At 51.0% G+C, this 11,744-nt stretch overlaps 1 protein-coding gene across 1 annotated transcript in view; it reads left to right on the top strand.

Annotated features, from left to right (window-relative positions):
• The first annotated feature begins 458 nt into the window (after positions 1-458).
• The window catches only part of SPTBN4 (spectrin beta, non-erythrocytic 4), a 90,319-nt gene continuing 79,033 nt past the window's right edge, over positions 459-11,744 (top strand). The window contains exons 1-5 of the mRNA XM_081921866.1: positions 459-529; positions 7,611-7,872; positions 9,744-9,895; positions 10,465-10,638; positions 11,160-11,251. Of these exons, the coding sequence (XP_081777992.1) occupies positions 7,695-7,872; positions 9,744-9,895; positions 10,465-10,638; positions 11,160-11,251 (596 nt within the window). The 5' untranslated portion in view covers positions 459-529; positions 7,611-7,694. The remainder of the gene's footprint in view (positions 530-7,610; positions 7,873-9,743; positions 9,896-10,464; positions 10,639-11,159; positions 11,252-11,744) is intronic.

Genomic DNA, 11,744 nt, shown 5'->3' with positions numbered 1-11,744 from the left:
TGAATCAGACACTCCGCCCTCCCCGCCGGCCCTCTCTCCATCCAAGACCCCCTTCTCCCCCCCCCCCACTCCGGGAGGAGGGGCCGCGATGCGCGCCGGTGCCCGGCTGGAGGGAGCGGGAGCCGCTCGGCCGGCGAGCCGAAGGACGGGCCCAAGGTGACCTCCTCGCCGCCGCCGCCGGAGCCCCCAGCCCGGCGCGCCCTCCTTTGTGCCTTGCTCCCCCCCCCCCGGGGCGCGCGCCCCCCGCCAGCATCCTTGGGTCCGCGCCCGCACGCGCGCCCGTCTCCCTGCCTGCCTGCCTTCCTGGAAAGCGCTCCGGGCAGCGGCGGGGCGAAGCGGGCGCGGGACCGGGACGGAGCGGAGCCCCGGGATTGGCTGCGGCGGCGGCGGCGGATGATGCTGCGGGGCTGCGCCGGGGGCCTCCGCCGCCGGCCTCCGCTCGCCTCCCGCAGCCACTGAGCACACCACCGGCCACCGGGCGGGGCGAGACCGTGGGACGCTTCTCCGCGCCGTCGGGGCACCTGGGGAGGTAAGTCGCGGGGGGTCCTGGTCATGCAAAGCGCTTCCATGCCAAGGGGATCCAGAAAAGGAGTTAGACACCCGACCCCGCCATCCCCAAATCGCTCTGTTTCGGGGGCTGGGGGGGGGGCGGCCTTATCTTTGGGGACGGAGTGGGGTCTGGTCCTACGTTTGTGGCTGGAAAGGGTCTTGCTTAGGGAGCTGTCCATGGTGTGATGGTTTTGGTCTGCTCCAGGGAAGGCAGGGGCTGCAGGCTCTCCCCCCCACCCCACCCCACCCCCCAGTTTTCTGCTCCCGGCGGCGGAGGAGAGGCTGCCCGGCTGGACCAGCGCGCGCTGGGGGGCATGTCCTCGCTCCTCGGAAAGGCACCGGGGTCCCCCAAAAGCTGTGGCCAGGAATGCTCAGCGGATGCCTCTCCATCCCTGCCCGGCAGAAGGGCAAGGCCGGAGGAAGGGCCTGCTCAATCCTCGCCCCCCCCCGCTCCACCCCAGCAGGATCGGGGCCCCGCAGCACCTGCAGTCCTGGGGTCAGTGCCCAAAGATGGTGCCGGGATGGAGGCGCGTCTGCAGCGCTGCGGAAGGGGGGGAGACAAGCTGCCCTTCCCTCTTGCCCCCCTTCTCTGCGGCTCTGCCCGCCCTGTCTAGGGATTGTTCATGTGCCCCCAAGAAGCCCAAGCCCCACTGGGGGGCTCCTCTGCTGCCATTCTGGGGGGCTCCCCAAGGGTCGTGCAAGGGGATCCTGGCCCAGCCCTCCCTCTTGGGCCCAAACAATTCTGAGACTTCAGCGTTTGATAAAGCTGAGCTTTAAGTTCCTGAAAATAGCAGGGCTAAGTAGCTGGACTTTCTATTATTCCGGAACTATATGGGGTTTTTAATTGCTAAATGGGTGAGCAGGCTGCATCCTACCCGCCAATTTCCCACAGGGATCTGGTTGGCCACTGTGAGTACAGGATCCGGGAGTAAGGGGCCTGATCCAGCAGGCAGGCTCTTCTCATGGGCGGAGCCAGGATTTTTGTGGGGGGGGGGGCAGAACCAACATGATTGGTCAGTCAGTTTAAGCATTTCTATTGTTTTACTTGATGGGGAGAGCTGCCTCCCCCTGGGCTATGTCAATACTTTCCTGTTCTTACAATTATTTACTTGCATCAACTGTTTGGTTAGATAAGTTATTAACTGCAGTCAACACCATTAGATCTGGACTTTGGTCAACCTGGGGAGGGGGGCCCTCCAGATTCTTTGGACTACAATTCCCATCAGCCTCAGTCAGTGCAGGCCCTGCATGATGGGAGTTGTAGTCCAAAGCATATCGGGTCTGCTTGAAGACAGGCCAGGCCATTTCCCCTTCACCCAAGATGCCTGGAGCTGTTACAATTGGCTTTTCAATGGGCAATTGTAGTTTGTGTGTATGTGTATAATACAATACAATACAATACAATATAATTTTTTTGGGGGGAAACAGCTTAATGTACAATCAAGCAGTATATAATGTAATGTACAATCAAACAGCACTGTATAGAAATTTTGCTAATTAATTGGCAGTATGACTGGGAGTCCTGGGGCAAATTATGATTCTTTACGACTTTAGACCAGCTTCAGACTGTAGTGAAGGGCTCTCTCTGCCCTGCTCCTCACTTGCCAGGAGGGATCCCATTTCCTTCTCCTCCTGCCTCTGGATCCCAGTTGCTGGAAACTGTGGGAGAGGGATCATGTGCTTGGATCTTCCTTGCAGGTGAGAAGAGGTTGCTGGACTAGGTGGGCCTCTGGCCAGAGTCACCACTGTTGCCTTTGAGGCTTCCCTTATGCTAGGCACAGTATTCCAGGTGTGGTCTGGCTAAGGCAGAAGAGTCGGACTCTGACTCCCCTTGATCTGGACCCTCTACTTTTGTTGAGGCAGCCTAGAATAGCCTTAGCCTTTTTTCGCTGCCGCATCACACTGATTTTATTGCATTAGCCGTGTGGCCATAGCATGATATACATAGAAATAACAACATAAAATGGGGGTGGGGAGGTAAAAATAGATATCGTCCTGGGCGAATACTTTTTTTAAAAAAAATGGGGATAACAAAAGTGACAGGGAATCTGTTGACTAATAATAATAATAATAATAATAATAATAATAATAATAATAATAATTTATTTATACCCCGGCCATTTGGCTGGGTTTCCCCAGCTGCTCTGGGCGGCTTCCAACAAAGTATTAAAATACAGTGGTCTGTTAAACATTAAAAGCTTCCCTAAACAGGGCTGCCTTCAGATGTCTTCTAAAAGTCTGGTAGTTGTTCTTCTCTTTGACACTTGGTGGGAGGGCGTTCCATAGGGCGGGTGCCACTACTGAGAAGGCCCTTTGCCTGGTTCCCTGTAACTTGGCTTCTTGCAGTGAGGGAACCGCCAGAAGGCCCTTCGCGCTGGACCTCAGTGTCCGGGTAGAACGATGGGGGTGGAGACGCTCCTTCAGGTATCCTGGACCGAGGCCGTTTAGGGCTTTAAAGGTCAGCACCAACACTTTGTGTTTTGCTCAGAAATGTACTGGGAACCAGTGTAGATCTTTCAAGACCGGTGTTATGTGGTCTTGGTGGCCGCTCCCAGTCACCAGTCTAGCTGCCGCATTCTGGATTAGTTGTAGTTTCTGGGTCACCTTCAAAGGTAGCCCTACGTAGAGCATGTGGCAGTACTCCAAGCGGGAGATAACCAGAGCATGCACTACTCTGGCGAGACAGTCCGTGGCCAGATAGAGTCTCAGCCTGCATACAAGATGGAGCTGGTAAACAGCTGTCCTGTACACAGAACTGACCTGTGCCTCCATGGACAGCTGTGAGTCCAAAATGACTCCCAGGCTCTGCACCTGGTCCTTCAGGGGCAGTTACCCCATTCAGGACCAGGGAGTCCTCCACACCTGCCCTCCTCCTGTTCCCACAAAATAGTACTTCTGTCTTGTCAGGATTCATCCTCAATCTGTTAGCTGCCATCCATCCTCCAACTGCCTCCAGGCACTCACACAGGACCTTCACCGCCTTCAATTATTCTGATTTGAAAGAGAGGTAGAGCTAGATATCATCTGCATACTGATGAACACCCAGCCCAAACCCACTGATGATCTCTCCCAGTGGCTTCATGTAGATATTGAAAAGCATGGGGGAGAGGACGGAACCCTGAGGCACCCCACAAGTGAGGGCCCACAGGTCTGAACACTCATCCCCCAACACCACTTTCTGGACCCGGCCCAGGAGGAAAGAGCGGAACCACTGTATAACAGTTCCCCCAGCTCCCCGCCCCTCTAGATGGTCCAGAAGGATGTTGTGCTTGTGGTCCACCAAGACCCAGAGATCCTTTCCACATGTCCTGCTAGCAAGCCAGGTGTCCCCCACACTATACTGGTGCATCTGGTTCTTCCTGCCTAACTGCAGAACCTGACATTTGTCCCTATGGAAATTAATTTTGTTGGCTTGTACTCAGTTCTCCAATCTGTTTTGAGGAGGTTTTTTTAAAAAAATATATTGCTTTTCCAGATTTATAACAAAAAGAATAACACTGCATAACAAACAACTAAAGAAAACACTTTGCAATACAACAAAGAAAAACATAAAAACAATTATTACTTCTATTACCTAATTTAACTTTCATTGTTAAAACACTTCCTCAAATCCCCCCAACTGAATTTCATTATATCACCTTGTAACAGTTCTCCAAGATCTTATTTCTAATAAAATTAACTCCTTTTATTTACTGTCTTCTTCTCTTTTATTATATCTAGTCCTTAGTGTTTTACAACCCATTATTATTATAATCTCAAGCCTATTTGTAACTTCCAAGTGACTCCAGTTCTCCAATCTGTTAAGGTCATTTTGAATTCTGATCCTGTCTTCCCCGGCATTAGCTACCCCTCCCAGTTTGGCGTCATCTGCAAATTTGATGAGCATCCCCTCAATTCTTTCATCCAAGTCATTTATAAAGGTGTTGAACAACAACGGGCTCAGGGCAGAACCCTGCAGCCCCCACTGGTCTCTTTTCCCCAGGATGATGAGGAACCATTCTGGAGTCCTCTTTGGGTTCAGTCAGTCAACCAGATACAAAGTCACCTAACAGTTGCCTCATTCAGCCCACATTTTACCAGCTTCCTCACGAAAATATCATGGGGGACTTTGTCAAAAGCCTTACTGAAATCAAGATACACTATGTCCACAGCATTTCCCTGGTCCACCAAGTTTGTAATTCCATCCAAAAAATAATAATGAGATTCGTCTGGCATGACTTATTTTTGAGAAACCCATGCTGAGTTTTAGTAATCACAGCATCCTTTTCTAAACACTCACAGACCAATCGTTGTATTATCTGTTCTCGGACCTTCCCCGGTATTGATGTCAAGCTCACCGGTCAGTAGTTGCCTGGGTTTTCCTTGCCCCCCCTTTTGAAGATGGGGACAACATTTGCCCGCCTCTCGTCTGTGCACCTGTTCTCCAAGAATTCTCAAAGATCACAGACAAAGGCTCTGAAATTCCACCCACAAGCTCCTTTAGTAAGCTTGGATGCAGATCATCAGGCCCTGGAGACTTGAATTCATTGGGGTCACGAAGAGTCGGACATGACTAAATGACTAAACAACAACAAACGAGTATCTAGGTGTTCCCTTACTATCTATTTTCCTGTCTTGGGCTGCAGCTCCCTCCTTACAACATTTATTCTGTCATCCCCAGGCTGGGTATCGCTTTCTTTTGGGATGAAGACAGAGGCAAAGTAGGTGTTGAGCAGTTCTCCCCTTTCTCTGTCATCCAAGAGCATTTCTCAGTCTTCCCCACAGAGAGGACCTCCCACTTGCCTGCTCTTCCTCTTACTTCGGACATAGTGAAGAAACCTTTACAGTGGTACCTCGGGATGCGAACGGGATCCGTTCCAGAGCCCTGTTTGCATCCTGAAGCGAACGTAACCCGTGTCTGTGCGTTCGCAGGTCGCGTTTCAGCGCATTCGCGTGACGTCATTTTGAGCGTCTGCGCATGCCCACGCGGTGAAACCCGGAAGTAATGCTCTCCGTTACTTCTGGGTTGCCGCAGAGCGCAACCCGGAAATATTCATCCCGAAGCGTATTTATCCTGAGGTATGACTGTACAGTATTATTATTTTATACCTCCCTTGCAAGCCTGGGCTCATTCTGAGCTTTAGCCAGCCTAACCTTCTCCCTGCAGCTTGTGAATATTCCTCCTTTGTGATTTCCCCTTTCTTCCATTTCTTATAGTGTACAGGCCCTTCTTAACTCTCAGCTCATCTGTAAGCTGCTTATGCAGCCACACCAGTTTCCTTGGACGCCTCCCGCTTTTCTTTCTTTGGATTCCTGGGTGCCCCCCATGAAGTATCCCTCCAGTCTCTTCTGGGGTTCCCCTGCATCTCCATCTGAGCGCTGGCTCCTGGCCAGTGATGCAGACTGTCCAGCCTCCTCCCTCACCTTCTCTGGCTGGGAGCCAAAAGGGGATGGGCAAATCCAGACCCCGACTTGCCAGGAGGGCGAGGGAGGAAGCAGGCCTTCTCAGCCCCAAGCAAGGGAGCAGGGAGGGTTCCCTGCAGACAGCACCCCATGTTAAAGAACCAGCCCTGCAGAACCCTTGGGAAATAGTAACGGGCGACCGTCCACTTTCTGGGGCAAAACCTCCCCCCCCTCATTTCATTTCTTCTATTTCTATGCTGGTTTTCATTCAAACAAATCCCAAAGCGACTTACAAGTAACCAGAACAGAGCATCACAGCTATTGCATGCGTCATATTATATGATTAACAAATCATCCATAAAACCAGGGCTTTTTTTCAGCCAAAACTCCCTGTTCCGGCACCTCTCCTGCCGTTGCCATTCTAAGAGAACAAGGGAGGTGTTCATGGTGAGTTCTGGTTCCTCTTTTTCTAGAAAAAATAGTCCTGCATAAAACATGTTAATGGAAAAATCCGAGGGCTCCCTTGGACAAAAACAAAGACACCAACCAGGATTACTTGGAGCAAAACAGCAGCCTGTAGGCTTGGCCTTTATTGATTTGTTGCAACAGGGTGCTCCCCTCACCTGCAGGAGAGAGGAGGGACCCAGAAAAATGGTGTGCAAGGCCTTATAAAGACTTTTGAAATTGCCTCCCTGTAGATCAAGCCCACCCCCAGAAACATCATACATACATCACAGAAGGGGTGTAATCTAAGACCACCCTTCAGATACATCACAGAAAAGGCGGTCTAAAACAGAAATTTGAATATTGTTTTTCTCCTGTTGTTGTTTATCTCCTGTCTGGCAGGTTACTTGATTGGATTTCCTGGGGAGCCTGGCCATTCTTTTGTAATGATAAATACTTAGTTCCTGGCCAGGTCACAGGCTCACCCCCTATTCAAACACAGACATACCCTTAAGACAGGATTTGTGAAGGAAAAGACAGTGGGGAGGCTTTTCCATTTTGACCTTGCAGAGAAAACATTTGCTCAGTTTAGGAATCAAAATGGTTCCAGGTTGGCCTTCCTGTGCTGATCTATGTATGTGCTTGGTTGGTACACTTATGAACATTACCATATATCGAAGACCATAAAATTCCTATCACAAACATAATCAATAAAAGAGTATCAACAAAATAACAACTAAAAGTTAAGCAAAATCCTATTATGTTCATGTACTCCTCTCTCTTAAAACTCTTCCACCCGCTTCAGTTTCTCCAGTTCATTAAAATACGCCCACCCAGGCGCCAAGGAGGAAATACCAACAGCAGGCAGAGGCAAACTCGGCCCTCCAGATGTTTGGGGACTACAATTCCCGGCATCCCTGACCACAGGTCCTGTTAGCTAGGGCTCATGGGAGTTGTAGGCCAGGAACATCTGGAGGGCTGAGTGTCCCTCTGCCTGACCTACAGCAGCAGAGCAATACTTTAACTTATTAGTTAAAAAGCAGGATTTACGTCTCATGAGGTGCTGGGAGGAGCTGCTTTGTACAGAGTTAGGCCCTTGAGGCTCCATCTGGCTCACTGTTGCTTACACTGACTGGCAGCACCTGCCTGGCGTTTCAGAACTGTCCTCTCCTTGACTCTCAAAATCTGCCTTTGCATTGCGTCCTCTCAGCTGGTCTCCTGTGCCATCTCCCCAGGAGGGCTGGCTGGGGCTCCAGGTGCCCATGAGGTCCTTCTGCACAGATCCCTGAAGGAGCCTTCCTCCCGGCGCCAGGGGCAAGATGGCAAACGTCACGCCAGCCAAGCTGGACAACCTGGAGGCTCAGCAGCAGCAGCAGCAGCAGCAGAACAACAACACCCGGTGGGAGAGCACTGAGCACCACCACCAGCACCGGCCCTGGGATGAGGCCACGGCCACAGCCAAGCTCTTTGAGTGCTCGCGGATCAAGGCCTTGGCCGGTACGTCTCGCGTGGCTCTTGCCGGCCTGCAAGGGTATAAAGGGCTGGACAAGGGGAGGCTGAATTGCAGGCGGCAGGCACAACATGGGTGAGCTAGGCTGGGCTTTCAGATGCCCAGCGTGGGAAGGGACCCCAGTGGACATCTAGTCCAACCCCTGCAATGCACAGGGATGTGGTCTGACCCCCCCCCCCGATCCCGCAGGATTGCTCAGTAAGAGATGGAGGCCCAGCTGCAGGGAGCAGGGAGGCCAGCTTTGTTGGAGTCAGGGCTACTAAAAAACTGCTTAGGCCCCCACCCTCTCAGCTCCCTAAACTCATCGCCAGCGACTGCTGCCCTGCCCTACAAAGCACATTATTCAGAGGAGCACCTCACACAACCCGCTAAGGAAGATAACAGCGTGGTGAAATTCAAAATGGGAGCAATTAATTGCACATTAATTCCAAATCCAATCAAGGCTGCTTAATTAATTCCGCAAGATGCGTTCCCGATCTAGCGTGCCAATGGGGCTGGCAGCTGAATCTGACTTTGGTGCTGACTTTGCTTGGGGGGCAGCAGGCCAGCTTGCCTGGGGGGTGAAGGGAGAGCAGAATCCTCTTGGCGATTCCTCCAGCGCCAAGGGGTCTCCCTGTCCCTCCTGTCTCCCCGGTAGCCTCTGAAGAGTGAGGGGCTCCTGCCCCCCCCTGCCCGCCCTTACTCTGCCAACCCTGAGCCCCTCTGGCACTCAGGAGCCCCCCTCTCCCCTGCTTTGAAAATTGCTTGTGGGGCTCATTTCAAAGAGCAATTTTGAAATGAAAGCCGAGTCAGCTTTCAGCTCGCTATGCTGGTGGCGCTGGAGGTTGGGGTTAGGAATCGGCCCCTGCACGTCATGGGAGACAGCCCCTTGCTGGGGGTTGGGCTAGATGACCGCTTGGGTCCCTTCCAAGTTCTTCTTCTTATTTTTATTTTCTTTATTTACACATTTAAAATTATACAAATCAAACACATTTTTCTGTTATAAAAGAAAAGAAGGGGGAAATAGGAAAAAAATAGAAGAAAAAATAGAAAATAAAGTTAAATGAAAAATCTTAATCAAGACATACAGTTTTTTAAGAAATACAGACCTTCATCGACATTATTATAAACATATATTTCCAGTAAGAGGTCTTTTTATTGATTTTTCCTCGCTACTCTTAGTTTCTTACCTAGGCCTAATCTCTGGTTTTATTCCCTGACTTGTTAATGACTTCCTTCTACCTCTATAGGTAGGCAAACTAAGGCCCGGGGGCCGGATCCGGCCCAATCACCTTCTAAATCTGGCCTGTGGATGGTTTGGGAATCAGCGTGTTTTTACATGAGTAGAATGTCTGCTTTTATTGAAAATGCATCTCTGGGTTCTTTGTTTGGGGCATAGGAATTCATTCATTTCACACACACACCCCAAAATATAGTCCGCCCCCCCCCCCAAGGTCTGAGGGACAGTGGACCGGCCCCCTGCTGAAAAAGTTTGCTGGCCCCTGCTCTATGCGGTTCATAATTTCTCATTTCTAAAAATTCCTGCCTCTGTTCTTGTTCTACGAAAGACCATTCTCTTAACTCTGTGGAATTTCGTCTATGCTCAACCAAGAGTCATCGTTGGAAACGTATTTCATCATGTTATTTTTAAAAACATCCCATCCAATGATTTCAGATGGATTCTGTTGGTTTTGCTAGTTCAAGACATTCACGTAGCCTTTTTGACTCGGGTCCCTTCCAGGTTCTGTGGCTCTGCAGCTGGCAGCGCTGGTGGGCGCTGGACAGAACCCTCTGGGTGCTTTTGGGGTGGGTTCCCTGGGGGCAGAGGGGGGACCCTGGGGGGCTCCGCCTACTGAGCTTGACCCCCTCTTCCTGCCAGACGAGCGTGAAGCCGTGCAGAAGAAGACCTTCACCAAGTGGGTCAACTCGCACCTGAGCCAGGCCTCCTGCCGGATCAGCGATCTCTACACTGACCTGCGGGACGGATTCATGCTGACCAAGCTGCTGGAGGTGCTGTCCGGGGAGCAGCTGGTGAGGAGGGGCAAGAGGAGGGGGGAGCGTCTTGGGGGGCTCCGTCTGGAGCAGGAGTTTGCTTCAAAAGAGGAAAACGTGGGGCCAGACCTGTGGATTTCTGAGTTGCGCTGATGCACGCACTCTGCACACGGTCAGGGGCGTTTCCTTCTTCGCTCCGACGCCACTGGCTCCAGGGTTTCTGAGGTTTTGCTCTGTGGGGGCAAGAGAAGGGCCTGATGTGAGATACATTCGTGATACAGAATGCATTCTGCACATGGTCAGAGGCGTTTCCCTCTTCGTTCTGAGTTTCTTTCATTCAGAGCAGGCTCTGGGGTTTTGCTCTGTGGGGGGAGGAGAAGGACGTGATGTGGGATACATTCTGTGTTGCAAAAGAGAGTGCACTCTGCACATGGTCAGAGACATACCCTCCTTTGCTCTAACACTGCCGGCTCCAGAGTTTCTGGCGCTCAGAGCAGATTCTGATTTTGAGTTCTGTGAGGGGAGGAGAAGGGCCTGAGGTGGGGTGTGTGTGGCTTTCGGGGGGGAAGAGAGTCTCGCCCCCACCCGTCCGCTTTTGCCCCCGTCAGCCCAAGCCCACCCGCGGCCGAATGCGGATCCACTCCCTGGAGAACGTGGACAAGGCCCTGCAGTTCCTGAAGGAGCAGCGCGTCCACCTGGAGAACGTGGGCTCCCACGACATCGTGGATGGAAACCACCGCCTGACGCTCGGCCTCATCTGGACCATCATCCTGCGCTTCCAGGTGGGGCCCGGGGGGGGGTGAAGTGGGGAGGTGGGGGTCAACATGGCTCAGGCTTCCTGTCCAAAATACATAAGAACAAGAACAAGAACCCCGAACTGCCCTGTGCTCTTTGACTGAAGGGTGGCATACAGATTTGGTAGGTAATATAACAATAGCACGTCCCCAGATTTATTTATTTTAGTTCATATAATTTATACGCCATTGGCTGCCAAAATGAATGAATGAAAGAAAGAAACCTCAAAGCAACGAGAACAGGATTCGAACTGTGAGCCACAGAAGGGATGAGAGGTGATGGTCTGGTGGTTGTGATGCGAGAGAGAAGACAGGGTTCTGCAAGGGGGAGAAATTAGAAACACCGCAGGAAACAGGAGGTGAAGTTTTGGAGTGCATATGTGAAATTTTTGAAACTGAATAAAATAGGGAGGAAGGAAGCTGAATGTGGTTTGCAAAGAGATAAAACAAGAAACTCCAATGGCAACATGTTGCAAAAACTTAAAATGCTAAAACGTTGAAATTTGCAGATCCAGGTGATCAAAATAGAAACGGAGGACAACCGGGAGACTCGCTCCGCCAAAGACGCCTTGCTCCTCTGGTGCCAGATGAAGACGGCCGGGTGAGCAGCCAAGGGAGTCCATACTTAAGGGGAGTCCTCACACCATTATATATCACACCATTAAAATCACATATTATACTTATTAGTTTTCATATCGTCCTTTATCTTTAGCATTCCTTTTTTTTGGTTGTGTTTACTCAAACCCTGCTAATGAGTCTCATTTTTTACAATACTTCTGCAAATATAATATAAATGTATTCCAGTGTTTTTAAAGTCTTTGTTGCCTTTATCTCTTAATCTTGCCGTAAATTTCGCCATTTCTGCATATTCCATCATTTTAAGTTGTCCGACCCTCTTGCCATGGGGCCCACACAAACTCTCTTTCACTCTCTTTCCTGCCTCCTGCTTTTTTGTCAATCCCCTGCAGGCCGCAGAGAGGTGCCCAGCCCCACCCCCCAATTCAGCAATATGCAGATTTTGTTAAGTAAAATAAATTGGAAACCTGCAGAGGCAGCCTTTGGGTGAAATGTGGCCTTTAAGAGAAAAATCCAGA

Source organism: Podarcis melisellensis, assembly GCF_964234715.1.
Source record: "Podarcis melisellensis genome assembly, chromosome: 8".
NCBI classification, from domain to species: Eukaryota; Metazoa; Chordata; class Lepidosauria; order Squamata; family Lacertidae; genus Podarcis; species Podarcis melisellensis.
The sequence above is the reverse complement of the archived record's forward strand: the minus strand, read 5'-3'. Positions and strand labels throughout refer to the sequence as shown.